Source organism: Pristiophorus japonicus, chromosome 18 (assembly GCF_044704955.1).
Source record: "Pristiophorus japonicus isolate sPriJap1 chromosome 18, sPriJap1.hap1, whole genome shotgun sequence".
Lineage (NCBI taxonomy): Eukaryota > Metazoa > Chordata > Chondrichthyes > Pristiophoridae > Pristiophorus > Pristiophorus japonicus.
In genome coordinates, this window is record NC_091994.1 from 27,743,296 (window position 1) to 27,758,049 (window position 14,754).

Sequence of the window (14,754 nt, forward strand, 5' to 3'; positions counted from 1 at the left end):
CTTTGTGACGTCACGCAGATTCAAACCACTACAGGAAGTGCCTTGTTGTCATAGCGACGGAATCTCGCCCACCGCGCAGGGGCCTGGCCCCAGTCCCGGGCAACGCCATCACAATTCAATTCGATGTGGAAGCATAATTCAAATCTCCGATCCGACGGGCGCATTTTTTTTTCCTCACACACGGTAGCCTGGAATGTGGTGCGAGTTGCCGAAGGACGCACCGAGTGGGCGGGAGTTCCGGGCCAAGGGGGCGAGGGCGGCGCCGGGCCCCGAACACTTCCCGGGTTAGATCTCGCACTCAGGCTAACATGGCGGACGAGACGGTGGTGCCGCTGATGTTTTTGTTCCTCTTTCTGTTAATGAAACGCCGCGCCGAGTTTGAGAGCGCCAGCATCGAGAGGCGGAACGACGCGCAGAGGAGGCTGAGAATGAGGCAGTATTTCCAGCAGCGCCAGAGGAAGATGATCTTGGTAGGGAAGGAGAGCGAGAGAGAAAAAATGTGTGCAGCGACACAAAGGCGAAAACTTCTTCTGACTGCCGGCCTGGGTTGAGTGCTGGGCAAATGTTATAGCTCTAACCCTGGGGGCCCGAACGAACAAGAGAATAACCATTCAAAGCGGCCCCTCGGTAGTGCTGTTTTTCCAGCCTTAGCAGCCATAGCTGAAACTCAGCAGGAGTTTATAATCTCAGTCAGATCCGCAGTATCAGAATGAATGCTGTAAAGTGAGTGACTTTGGCGGGCAAATATATTTTCTTTTTTTCGATTTTCGCTATTTCAGGGAGGAAAGTCTCAAATTAAATATAACATTTTTTAAAAATACGAGGTTTGAAACACATTTAAACCTGTTTTTGAAATATTCCATAATTACGACTGGAATTGAGATGGGATTGTTGATTGCAATCAGTTTAGGAATTTTTTTTAGGCAGAGGGCTGTTTGCATACGCAATACTTTACCAGAAACAGTGCTGGAAGTAGAGACACCACAATAGTTTTTGAAAAGGAAATCGATAAATATTTGAAAGGACACAAATAAAATATATGGGGAGAAGATAGACGAATGGGACTAAGTGCAGAGCTCTTTGTGGCAGATTTTAGGGAGCTAAGAAATAGATTAAAAAGCAGAACCTCAAAGGTAATAATCTCAGTGCCACGAGCTAGTGAGTATAGAAATAGGAGGACAGAGCAGAACAGCTGCAGAGATGTTGTTGGTGGGAGGGCTTTGGATTCCTGGGACATTGGGACTAGTTCTGGAGGAAGTGGGACTTGTACAGGTCGGACAGGTTGCACCTCAACAGAGCCAGGACCAATATCCTCACTGGGGGTTTGCTGGTGCTGTTAGGTGCTGTTAAACTAATTTGGCAGGGGGATGGGCATCAGGATGTATTATTAGATGGGAAAAACAAAGTGCACAAAGGATTGGGAGAGAGAGATAGCACTGGAATAAGAAATAGTAAAATATTAGATGGGATCAGACTAACGGAATACAAGAAGGGTGTATTCTAAGATGGGTTTACAGTGCATGTGTGTAAACATACAAAATATGGTAAATAAGGTTGCTGATGTGATAACGGAGTACCTGGCTCAAAAAAGGGCAGGATTGGGTATTAAATGTTCCTGCATATAAGGTGTTCAGGAAAGATAGGGAATAAAGACAGGAGTTGGGGTGGCAGTATTGGTTAAGGAGAATGTTAGTGCTGGCGAGAGAGGATGTCCTGGAGGCGTCAAGAACAGAATCTATATGGTTAGAATTAAGAAATAATTGCCATTACACTACTAGATGTATCCTATAGGCCACCAACTAGTGGAAAGGATATAGAGGAGACAATTTTCAGTGAAATTGCAGAGAGGTGCAAGAACTATAGATATTGGGGAACTTCAACTATCCTAATATAGACTGGGATAGTAATTGTGTAAAGGGCATAGAGGGGGAAGAATTTCTGAAGTGTGTTCAGGTGAACTATCTTGATCAGTGCGTTTCCAGCCCAACGAGGAAGGAGGCATTGTTGGATCTGATTCTGGGGCATGATGTAGGGCAAGTGTCAGTAGGAGAATATTTAGGGAACTAAATATCATACGGTTTAGATTAGCTATGGAAAAGGACAGAGGACAATCTAGTGTAAAAATGCTTAATTGGAGGAAGGACAATTTCAGTGGGTTGAGAACAGATCTGGCCCCGGTAAATTGAAATCCAAGATTGGCAGGCAAAACTGTAATCAAACAATGGGCTACCTTTAACGAGGGGATGGTTGGAGAACAGTTGAGGTACATTCCCACGTGGGGGAAAGGTAGGTCAACCAAAGTCAGAGCTTCCTGGATGATGAAAGAGAGGCGAGAGTAAGGTGAAGCAGAAAAAGAGTGGGTATGACAGATGTCAGGTTGAGAATAAAGTGAGAATCAGGCTGAATATAGCAAGTTCAGAGTGAAAAAGAAAATAAGAGGGGCAAAGAGAGAGTATGAGAATAGATTGGCAGCGAACATAAAAAGGAATTCAATTCTATTGGCATATAAATAGTAAAGCGAGGTAGGACTGATTACGAACCAAAAAGGAGACCTACGCATGGAGGCAGAGGGCATGGCTGAGGTACTAAATGAGTACTTTGCATCTGTCTTTGTTAATTCGGATTCTTTTTCCCTCAATCTGTTTCAGCGAATACACTGACACACGAACACCAAAGCAGCTTATAACAAAGCAGTCTTTATTAATTGTTTCACCGGCCGGGACTTATCAGAACAAAGGAACGCTCTCCCTCAGAGTGCGCCCACTTCCCTCGGACAAGCCCTGTTACAATGTAGGAGCGCAACAGTTATACACTTTCAGTACGTAATACAATTGAGGGACATTCAGTTCACCCTATCCTTTGTGATCCCACCTTCCTTTTGTCCACTCATGAGTCGATACCTGGCCTTCCTTGCCCAATTAGGTACGGGCAAGTGGTTATAGCAACTGTTTTGCACAAAGAACTTTCTCACCCATTGCCTGTAAATGTTACAATTTTACTGGCGTGACTAGTAACTAAGACCTTGAGCAAGTCTGTTATTTGTGCTGATGTTGTAACATTTGCAGTCTGACATTCTTTTAGTTATCCTTCCATGATTCCTTTGTTCACTTCACTGTCTCTATTGCTTATACATTTTCACACATTCTCATTCCCCCCATTTATCATTCCATGATAACCCTGGTGACTATTCCAGGAGTATCGCATTCATCCGTTCGCACTCTCTTTCCTGATCCTCCTTGTCGAGTAGGTCTTTAGTTTGCTGGATCATAACTCGGGAGCCCATGGCCACAAGAGGGTTTGCTAACCTTGCCATCATGACTTTACAACAAAGGTTAAAGCAACCAATAAGCAACAGGTAATTATTACTACGATGAGAATAATTGCTCCATGCATTAGATACGATCCCCAGGATCCACCTAACAGCCAATCAAACCAGCCTACTCCTCCTGTAGGGGTGGATAACTTCTTTACCTCCCTTCTTATGTGATCAGCGAGATTGGTTATGTTTTCTGAATTATCGGGGATGTAAGTGCAACATTCAGATCCTATCAGGGCACATGTTCCGCCTTTCTCAGCTAACAGATAATTGAGGGCCATTCGGTTTTGTAATGCCACGGTCCGTATTGCTATCATTTCGGCCGTGATGCCCTCCAGAGCTTCAGCAGTATAGTTAGCTATCTGTTCCAATACCCTTTTTAGGTTCTGTACTTCATCCATGGTGCGTCCTATCCCGAATGGGAACATCATGACCCCAAAGAACCTTTTGGCGGGGGTGAGGGCTCGCCTGTGTCGGCTGGAGGCATGTGCTTCCGCCAGGGTACGTGTTTGCTGCACAAATGGAACCACATATCCCAAATAGCAGGACCCTGTCCATCGCCTAGGTAACCAGGGGTATGCCCTATGCCCACACACAAAATACATGCCGTTATACGCTGCCTTTTTATATATTGTGTTGGGGTTCCAAGACTGGGCCCACAGACCTCCACCTGTTTTATTCGGAAGGTGAGAGAAGATAGTGACTCGTGCACCTGTTGTGATGTTGAGGTTTAGTGGGCAATCGCTGTACCCTATGATATGTCCCTTTCTGCTGGTGTCATTTCGGGTTAAACATATGGTCCCGCTTGGCCTCCCGATCCCCGAGGTATTGGTCAGGACCAAGAATGGGGGTTCCTTTTTATGGTCATAGGGCGGTTGGTACCATCCCTGGAACGTTTGACTAATGGGGTAGCCAGCACTCTCCCACTCGGTGACGTCCCCGTGGTTGTCCACGCGGTAACGGTATGATGCTCCTCCTGCCCTCCGTGATCCCTCTCTTGACCCGCCTTTCATACAGTCTCAGTTAGGGTCAGTGCAACGGGGCGCAAAGGAATTCCCCCTTTGGAACGTATAGGCATATGTGAGCACACCCAGCAACTAGAAAAGTTCCCATTTCGCGCATAAACATAAGACATATATAGAAACGTGTTTACACGGAGTTCCTTTCGTTGTCTTGCCCCCTGTATGTTATAAGCCGCCAACGCCATTATACTAAAAAGAATCCACAACCCCATAGCTATGGGTTAAGTGGATATCATCCAACGTCCTCTGGGCCCGTCAGGTTCCAAGAGTCCCAAGGACCCGGTTTGTCCAACGGGGAATTGGAGGTACACAACCTTCAGCAGCTCGTCTTTGCTTGCCCGAATGTTCAACTTATTCAGCTATGGGATAGAGGAAGTCTGTAACATAAATATAGAGGATAGTTAAGGAGTGATAAGCTTGCAATGATGCAGGTGAACCCAGGCACTTCTCCCTTCAACCTTAGCTGCAGTGGGGGTAGTGAGTAACACCTGAAAAGGCTCCTCCCATCGTGGCTCTAATCCTTTTCGAATTCATTTCTTAATCAGGACATACTTCCCTGGTGCCACGAGGGACAATTCGGGCGAAACTGGGAGGTCGAGGTGAGCATCTCGAACTTGGTTGTGGGCTATTCGCAGAGCCTGAGTCAGGGAAAGAACATAGGTGGTCATTTCCTCAGTCATGTGGTGGAACTGGACAGTGGAGGGGACATTCTGATTCCATGGGGTCCTAAGGGGCCTACCATAAATGACCTCCGCGGGGGTCAGTCTAGCCTTGCCGGTGGGAGTAGTTCAGATCTGGAATAGGGCTATGGGAAGGAGTTTGAGCCAATTGAGTCCAGTTGATGCTACCAGTTTTGCAAGCTTGGTTTTAAGAGTTTGATTAGCACGTTCAACTAATCCCGCAGCTTGGGGTCGGTAGGCACAATGCAGCTGCTGGTTAATGTTCATCTGGGAACAGAATTTTTTGTTAACTTGGCCAATAAAGTGAGGGCCATTATCGGAACTCAGTCGAGCTGGGATACCATATCTAGGAACAATTTCCCTCATTAACACCTTAACAACAGTTTGAGCCTTATTGTCCAGGGTAGGGTAAGCTTCGATCCATTTGCTAAACACATATTTGTAACACTGAACTCTTTGCAACTCAATGTCGTCCAACTGCAAGGTCTCAAAGGGACCTTCTGGTAGAGGCGTCTTACCCCAATCACAGGGGACTCCCTTCCCTGGATTATGCTGCTGGCAAACAAGGCAGCGACTACTGATGTTCTGGGCCAGCGCCTGGAGTCTAGGGTGCCACCAAGTGGCCAAAAGCTTGTCACTTGTTGTCCTTGCTCCACAATAAGTAGCAAAGTGCATACATTCAATAACCCATAGGGCCAACTCTTCAGACATGCAAGTCTGTTCCGCGGGAGTGGTCCAGAGTTTAGAGACATTGTCATAAGTACATCCATAATCTTTCCACAACAGTTTATCTTTTTCAGGAGCGTCCTCCTGTGCTTTAATTACATCTTGGATGGTTGGCATTGGTTTTTCCCGAGGCTAACTTATCTTTTGCAAAGTTTTAGTCTGACTCATCTTTAATCCATGCATGTCGAGGTCACTCCGTGAAATCGGAGGTCAGGGTTAGGTTGGGTTTCTGGATTCCCCACCGTGGATGCATTGGCTCTTTTGCCACAGGTGATGGTGCTATGGCTGTGCACTGTATTATCTGTCTCTGTCTGGTCCCGTTTTTAAAAAATCTCTTTCAGCTTATTTATCTTAGCCTTTTAACTCTTGAGTTTGTTTTGTTTGAGTATCTATTTCTTTATTGTATCAGGCAAGTATTATTACATAAGCTAGTTCTATTTTATTCTGACTATCCCACCATTTCCTTTATCTGTCAGGTGAGTCTTTATTCTATTAAGAAATCCAAATTAATAATGTTCAGTATAAAACGGCTGTCACTGGAAAGGGTAAACTCCTTTACAGGTTTGTAAGAAGAGCTGATGTCATTGCGTGACTTCACGTAATCATCTGAAAAAAAAGTCTTTGTGCCTTCAAAACTTGCTTAGAAATTAGGAATCCGTTAAACAGCAGAAATCATTAGTAAAGCCGTCATAATAAAAGTCTTCTCATCAGGAAAGGCAGCATTTTAGATTAAACTCCAAAATTTTTTTTTTAACTTCTAATTCAAGTACTTGCCAAATAATTTTTTTTTAAAAAATTGATTTAAAACGAGACCACACATTTTTAATAGCTATTTGTTTACTGAAATTAAATTTCGTCATCAGCCTCGGTCAATGCAAAGCCAACCATTTGACTACGTAGTCTATCAATACCTTTCTCATTGTTTGCCTTCTCCTTAGAACAGTGGCTCCTGGTGAAAGATTAGGTAATGAGTCTGTAACATTGCCTCAAAGCTCATATTGTGACAATAACATTGAAATGTGACTTGCAACATGTGTGAGAAAAGGGTTTCAAACTGAGATAAGGGCTACCTGTAATATATTTGCTTCATGGGTTCTTTGCTTAAGAATTCATAGCAGCACATTGCTATTAAGAACGAGTTGGTTTATTAGCAAAAGGTTTAATACTACACATTACCAGTTCATCCACTAGGCTCACAACCACCTGCCTCATCGTGGATCCCCCGAACCCAACTGGCTGGGGTTTTATTGAGTCTTGTGAATATCACGTGACTGGCTAAGCCTCTCAACAAGATTGTTAATTCGTCCTTTATCATTACACATCACCCAGTCTAGGATGGCCAGCCATCTAGTTGGTTCCTCGACATATTGGTCTAGAAAACCATCCCTAATACACTCCAGGAAATCCTCCTCCACCGCATTGCTACCAGTTTGGTTAGCCCGATCAATATGTAGATTAAAGTAGCCCATGATAACTGCTGTACCTTTATTGCATACATCCCTAATTTCTTGTTAGAAACAAGCCTGAAGGCTCTGAGTCTCAATGCGAGGAGCATTCATAATAAGGGGGACGAATTAACTGCGCAGATAGCTGTTAACGAATATGATGTAATTGGGATTACGGAGACATGGCTCCAGGGTAACCAAGGCTGGGAATTCAACATCCAGGGGGATTCAATATTCAGGAAGGATAGACAGGAAGGAAGAGGAGGTGGGGTAGTGTTACTGGTTAAAGAGGATGTTAATGCAATAGTAAGGAAGGACATTAGCTTGGATGATGCGGAATCTATATGGGTAGAGCTGCGAAACACCAAAGGGCAGAAAACGTTATTGGGGGTAATGTATTGAGGTGGATAGAGAACTGGTTGGCAGACAGGATGCAAAGAGTGGGAATAAACCAGTCCTTTTCAGAATGGCAGGCAGTGACTAGTGGGGTACTGCAAGGTTCAGTGCTGGGACCCCAGCTATTTAAAATATACATTAATGATTTAGACGAAAGAATTGAATGTAATATCTCCAAGATTGCAGATGACACTAAGCTGGGTGGCTATGTGAGCTGTGAGGGGGATGCTAAGAGGCTGCAGGGTGACTTGGATAGATTAGGTGGATGAGAAACTGCAGATGCAGTATAATGTGGATAAATGTGACGTTATCCACTTTGGTGGCAAAAACAGGAAGACAGATTATTATCTGAATGGTGACAAATTAGTAAAAGGGGAGGTGCAACGAGACCTGGGTGTCATGGTACTATATCAGTCACTGAAGGTGGGCATGCAGGTACAGCAGGCAGTAAAGAAAGCAAATGGCATGCTGGCTTTCATAGCGAGAGGATTTGAGTATAGGAGCAGGGAGGTCTTACTGCAGTTGTGCAGGGCCTTGGTGAGACCACACCTTGAGTATTGTGTGCAGTTTTGTTCTCCTAATCTGAGGAAGGACGTGCTTGCGATTGAGGGAGTGCAGCGAAAGTTCACCAGACTAATTCCCGGGATGGCAGGACTGACATATGAAGAAAGACTGGATCGACTAGGGTTATACTCACTGGAATTTAGAAGAATGAGAGGGGTGAGAGGGGATCTCATAGAAGCATATAAAATTATGACAGGACTGGAAAGGTAAGATGCAGGATAAATGTTCCCGATGTTGGGAAGTCCATTAACATGGAGTCATAGTCCAAGGCTAAGGGGTAAGCCATATAGGACCGAAATGAGGAGAAACTTTTTCGCCCAGGGAATTGTGAACCTGTGGAATTCTCTACCACAGAAAGTTGTTGAGTCCATTTCGTTGGATATATTCAAGAGGGAGTTAGATGTGGGTAAGGAGGTCAGGGGGTATGGAGAGAAGGCGGGAGTGAGGTACTGAAGTTGCATGATCAGCCATGATCATATTGAATGGTAGTGCAGGCTCGAAGGGCTGAATGGCCTGCTCCTGCAACTAGTTTCTATGTTTCTATGTTTCTCAGAGGTCCCAGTGGAACTCTTGGTACGTTTCTCTTGCGCGCACTCTTTTTTAAGACGTCTACGGGTTTAACATGTCCTCCTTCTGTCAATGAGAGTCCTAATTTAGTGGCGTTTTCCTGCCAACTTGACAGAAGTGATGCATCTTTTCAAACTGCAGTGGAACTTTCTCATAATTTCTTTTTCACGGCAAATATTTTTTCAATTAAGCCAATATCTTTTTCACGGCAAATATCAGCTAGTATTTAATAAGTTATGTCCTTTTCCATCTCAGAACACTTTTTTTTCCTTTCAGCACCTATTTAGTACGTTACGTTTTTTTTTAAAGATCTCCTTTCTTCAAATTAGGTTTTGTATTTGTTTTCTTTCAAGGTTGCGTCTTTTTTTTCCGTCTTTTCCATAACTAGAGGGAAGTCTGGCATGTAGGCTGAGAGGGCTGCTTTTCGTTATCTCAATTGTTCCAGTTTCAAGGTCGTTACCATGTCTCTTAGAAACTGCTAAAGCTTGCTGTTTTTAACATTTTTCAAAAGTCCCTTTTACACCTTCGCAGATAGCTCGCCACTCGCCCAGGAGTTTGACCTGATCCCTGAAGGTATTTCTAGATTGTTTCCAAACCTTTTAGTTTTATATCTCCTATTTTCTTTTAGAGATCAGATTTAATATAATTTTTTTTTTAATCCACCTCAGTATTTTGCTGTGCCTTCTCTGAATATCTCAAAATCCCAATCCAAACTTTGTAATTTCAATCTTTATTTAAAACTTTTTTTTTAAAAGGCATTCTTTATCTCATTCCGAGACTAAATTTATGTCTTTCAATCCAATGTAATCAATCATTGCATGTTTTCTTTCGACAAGTAAGTGAGCGTGTCAAATAAATTCTTTTTTTTTAACCACCGGGACCATGTATTTTTTTATCTTTTACTCAACAAACCTATCCTTTGTGCATTTCCTAGCTCTGTAACTTATCATCCGAATATATCCACACCTGCGTTCCTAACTTAAAATGTAATTCAATAAGGTTCACACTTTTAAACTTCCCACAAACAGGACAACACTACGAAGGGTTAAAAAAACTTTCACTCTGTTTGAAAAAGTGGGTGGAGCTAAAACAAACCACAACTCCCCGGTTTCCCAAACAGGCTTTCATTCTGCAGTCAAAATCACACAAGCACTTCTCATTTAAAACAGACGTTCACAAAAGTCTCTCTTCTTTCCAATTAATTGTTTTGGCCGGCTCTATTTTTGGATCCATGATCTTTCAGGGAATTCGTAGTTTTATCTAAATTACCCATCCTCGCGTTGCCCCGCGGAGGATCAGGGTCCTAATTAGTCCCGATTGTCCCCGCGTTGCCCCGCGGTGGAATAAGTAATCTTATCCAGAGCCTAGGTGGACCAAGTGATATACAAGATCGACGCCGTACCTGGAATAAGTACAATTTTAAATTTACACAGTCCCGCGTCGCCCCGCGGCTTAATTTTACGTAATTCCCTAACCTCCGCGTCATCGTGCGGTTCGCGTCGCCGCGCGATTGTCTATCCCTCCGCATCGCCGTGCGGTTTTCCTGTTCGCATCGCCGCGCGATAAGCCTTACTTAATTTGTTCTAGGTTCCAGATTTCCCTATCCTAAGCCTTACTTAATTTGTTCTAGGTTCCAGATTTCCCTATCCTTCCGCGTCGCGATTTAAATCCAATCAGTGCCTAGACGGGCCAAGTGATATACAAGGTCGACGTCACACCTGACTTGGACACTTATTTCCTAAGTTTAGACGGTATTCGCCAGATTGACCTGGATCTCGTTCAGACACTACCTGAGAACCAGCGAGTGGCCAAACTTTCCTCAGACTTTTGGAACTGAAGGAAACTGAAGTGGTATTTTAAAGGGTACTCACTCCAGTGGCCACTTTCCTCCCGTCTCGTCCAAGGCTAGTCTGGCTCTTAATTCGCAAGTTTTCGGCAGTCGTCTGTTGAGATCCCACTTCTGACACCAAATGTTAATACGGATTCTTTTTCCCTCAATCTGTTTCAGCGAATACACTGACACACGAACACCAAAGCAGCTTATAACAAAGCAGTCTTTATTAATTGTTTCACCGGCCGGGACTTATCAGAACAAAGGAACGCTCTCCCTCAGAGTGCGCCCACTTCACTCGGACAAGCCCCATTACAATGTAGGGGCGCAACGGTTATACACTTTCAGTACGTAATACAATTGAGGGACATTCAGTTCACCCTATCCTTTGTGATCCCTCCTTCCTTTTGTCCACTCATGAGCCGATACCTGGCTTTCCTTGCCCAATTAGATACGGCCAAGTGGTTATAGCAACAGTTTTGCACAAAGAACTTTCTCACCCATTGCCTGTAAATGTTACAATTTTACTGGCGTGACTAGTAACTAAGACCTTGAGCAAGTCTGTTATTTGTGCTGATGTTGTAACATTTGCAGTCTGACATTCTTTTAGTTATCCTTCCGTGATTCCTTTGTTCACTTCACTGTCTCTATTGCTTATACATTTTCACACATTCTCATTTTCACCAAGGAAGAAGGTGCTGCCAAAGACATAGTGAAAGAGGAGGTAGTGGAGTTACTGGATGGGATAAAAATTGTTAGAGGAAAGGTACTAGGAAGGCTGGCTGCACTTAAAGTAGATAAGTCATGAGGACTAGATGGGATGCTGAACAAAGTTCAGGTGGAAATCGCGGAAGTACTGGCCCATAATCTTCCAATCCTCCTTAGATACAGGAATAGTGCCAGAGGACTGGAGAATTGCAAATGTTATACCCTTGTTCAAAAAAGCGTGTAAGGATAAACCCAGGCCAGTTAATTTAACCTCAGTAGTGGTGAAGCTTTTAGACATGATAATCGGGGACAAAATTAATCGTCATTTGGACAAGTGTGGATTAATTAAGGAAAGCTAGCATGGATTTGTTAAAGGCAAATCGTGTTTAACTAACTTGATTGAGTTTTTTGATGTAATAGAGAGAGGCTTGACAAGGGCAATGCAGTGGATATGGTGTACATGGATTTCCAAAAGGTGTTTGATAAAGTGCCACATAATAAGCTTGCCAGAAAAGTTGAAGCCCATAGAATAAAGGGGACAGTGGCAGCATGGATACAAAATTGGCTAAGTGACAGGAAACTGAATGGTGATGAACGGTTGTTTTTTGTACTAGAGTGGTGTTCCCCAGGGGTCAGTACTGGGAGCACTGCTTTTCTTGATATATATTAATGACTTTGACGTGGGTGTACAGGGCACAATTTCAAAATGTTCAGATGACCCAAAATTTGGAAGTATAGTGAACATGAGGAGGATAGTGATAGACTTCAAGAAGACATAGGCAGGCTGGTGAAATGGGCAGACATGAGACAGATGAAATTTAATGCAGAAAAATGCAAAGTGATATATTTTGGTAGGAAGAACAAGAAGAGGTAATATAAACTGAAGGATAGAATTCTAAAGGGGGTGCATGAACAGATAGACCTGCGGGTATATGTGCACAAATCATTGAAAGTAGCAGGGTAGGTTGAGAAAGTGGTTAAAAAGCATAGAGGATATTGGGCTTCATAAATAGAGGCATAGAGTACAAAAACAAGGAAGTTAAGATGAACCTGTATAAAGCACTGGTTTGTCCTCAGCTGGAGTATTGTGTCCAATTCTGGACACTGCACTATAGGAAGGATGTGAAGGCCTTAGAGAGGGTGTAGAAAACTTAGGAGAATGGTTCCAGGGATGAGGAACTTCAGTTACGTGGATAGATTAGAGAAGGTGTGGTTGTTCTCCTTGGAGCAAAGGAGATTTGATAGAGGTGTTCAGTATCTTGATGGATCTAGATAGAGAGAAACTGTTCCCATTGGAGGAAGGGTCGAGAACCAGAGGACACAGATTTAAGCTGATTGGCAAAAGCACCAAAGGTGACATGAGGGAAAACTTTTATTACGCAGCGAGTGGTTAGGATTTGGAATGCACTACCTGAAAGGGTGGTGGAGGCAGGCTCATGGCTTTCAAAAGGGAATTGGATAAGTACCTGAAGGGGGAAAAAAACGCTTGGCTACTGGAAATGGATGGGGAGTAGGACTCGCTGAAGCGCTGTTGCAGAGAGCCGGCACGGGCTCGACAGGCTGAATGGCTTTCTGTGCTGCAACCATTCTATGATTCAGAAGACTGGAATAGGTGTCATGGGCCAAATGCCCTCCCATGCTGCACAATTCCATCATTTTATCTCAAATACCTGCTATGCCCTACAGCTGTAGCATTTCTTCTTTAAGATTATTGAGAAACTGGATCAGTGATGTAGGGAGACTGAGTGGCACAGAGTAACTGGCTACTCTCATTTGGGATTGTGGTTTAAATTCATTCTCTACGCGCTGACTGTAAGGGTCCTATGTTAAATGAATCTTGGTTTAGTAGGGGTGCCCTTAAACTGGATTTAATTCAGTTATTTTTCTTTTTCTTTACCGTATTGTCAGGACAAATGGAGAGAACTTTGTGCTACAGTTAGCTGTACAACATGTGACCTGGAATTAATTGATTCTGGCATCGGGTGCCTGAAATGAATAAGTATTCAGTTTCTCTGCATCAGCATTCCCTCTTTTGAATACAGTCGTAGCAAAGATTTCCTTTTACATGTTATGGTACCAGTACACCTCAGGAAGCAGAAACTAGTTGTAGCAGCAAGCGGCCTTTGTAATATAACTTTTAAATAAATATCTCTCTTAAATCCTGCAGTATTACTGAATGTTTAAGGAGTACATTTGTAAAGGCATTCTTCTTTGATGTTTTCAGATGGTGATGGCACGTGGAGGTAGTAGGTGTAACTGTCGTACAAGGATCTGGTGTAAGCCGAGAAGCTCCGATTGGTGGGAACGTGTGGTTATGAAGGAATTTCAGCCAAATGATTGGCTGGAAAATTTCAGAATGTCTAAGGGAACATTTTTCCACATCTGTAATAAGCTGAAGCCCATGGTTTCTCGCCGAAATACTCACCTTCGTCCCGCACTGCCCCTGGAAAAGAGAGTCGCAGTGGCATTTTGGCGTCTTGCTACCAATGTAGAATATAGAACTATTAGTCATTTGTTTGGGATAGGCCGATCAACTGTGTGTAAATGTGTAAGAGAAGTATGTTATGCCATTGTGTCTCTCTTAAAGCCTCTGTATCTTAGGATGCCTTCTAATCAAGAATTTGAAATTATGGCTCAGACATTGGGTAGACGGTGGGATTTTCCCCAATGCGTTGGTGCTATTGATAGTTGCCATATACCCATCATTGCCCCTCCACAATATCACAAAGATTACTTAAATAAAAAGGGATGGCATTCAGTTGTGTTACAAGGTGTAGTTGACGACACTGGGAATTTCTGGGATGTCTGTACTGGATTTTCTGGGAGTTCTCTTGATACAAAAATTCTGAGGAATTCTGATCTATGGCGAACGGCGACCGAAGGAAGGTTGTTCCCTGACTGCTCGAAAAACATTATGGGAACACCAGTGAAATGCCTACTGATAGGCAGCTGCTCTTATCCATTACAGGAATGGCTCCTGAAGCCATACTCAGAAACAGGAAGACTATCACAGCATCAGCTTGTGTTTAACTACAGATTAAGCCAAGCTCACACTGTGATAGATGATGCATTTGGACGACTCAAAGCACGTTGGCAGTGTCTTCTCAAGAGGAATGACTGTAGCCTTGAACTGATTCCAACAATGATCACTGCCTGTTGCATTCTTCACAATGTCTGTGAAAAACATAATGATGGTTTTAATAACGAATGGCTGAGTGTTCTTGGGCAGGAGGAATTTCCTCAGCCGAACCAAATAGTGACAGATAGAAAGGTTGACAGTCAAGCTGAAGAAATTCGTCAGGTATTGTCTGCTTACTTTATGGGTCTGGAGGAAAGCTAGATGTTATCCTTTAAGTTTTAGGTTGTAATAGTAGCATTTATGGAAACTGTAAATAATGTATGATAATTTTTCAATATGGTTTTCATCACTATGACTAGGAATGCCTCGATATTGTATACTGATGCTATTTCAATAAAACACACATTGTCTCCTTTCTTA

The 14,754-nt window shown here is 43.3% G+C and overlaps 2 protein-coding genes across 3 annotated transcripts in view; one reads left to right on the top strand and one right to left on the bottom strand.

Annotated features, from left to right (window-relative positions):
- fzr1a (fizzy/cell division cycle 20 related 1a) overlaps positions 1-237 on the bottom strand; it is a 63,396-nt gene extending 63,159 nt beyond the window's left edge. The window contains exon 1 of the mRNA XM_070859810.1: positions 1-237. The gene's annotated coding sequence lies outside the window, so the exon portion shown is untranslated.
- Positions 77-14,754, top strand: LOC139228622 (uncharacterized). 2 transcript variants are annotated; one of them, XM_070859811.1, is made up of 3 exons: positions 77-470; positions 4,884-4,937; positions 13,480-14,754. In XM_070859811.1, the coding sequence occupies exons 1-3, from the start codon at positions 309-311 to the stop codon at positions 14,593-14,595; spliced, it is 1,332 nt and encodes a 443-aa protein (XP_070715912.1). In that variant the 5' UTR covers positions 77-308; the 3' UTR covers positions 14,596-14,754. The 2 variants fall into 2 exon arrangements, with proteins under 2 accessions (XP_070715912.1, XP_070715913.1); XM_070859812.1 differs by lacking the exon at positions 4,884-4,937 and having other exon boundaries at positions 80-470.

What these genes read in the sequence shown, in the direction of transcription:
- LOC139228622 (XM_070859811.1), top strand. Translation starts at nt 309, where the DNA reads ATGGCGGACGAGACGGTGGTGCCGCTGATGTTTTTGTTCCTCTTTCTG. An exon ending in GCCAGAGGAAGATGATCTTG is followed by an intron (nt 471 to 4,883) that starts GTAGGGAAGGAG and finishes TTTCTTAATCAG; the next exon opens with GACATACTTCCCTGGTGCCA. An exon ending in GGCGAAACTGGGAGGTCGAG is followed by an intron (nt 4,938 to 13,479) that starts GTGAGCATCTCG and finishes TGATGTTTTCAG; the next exon opens with ATGGTGATGGCACGTGGAGG.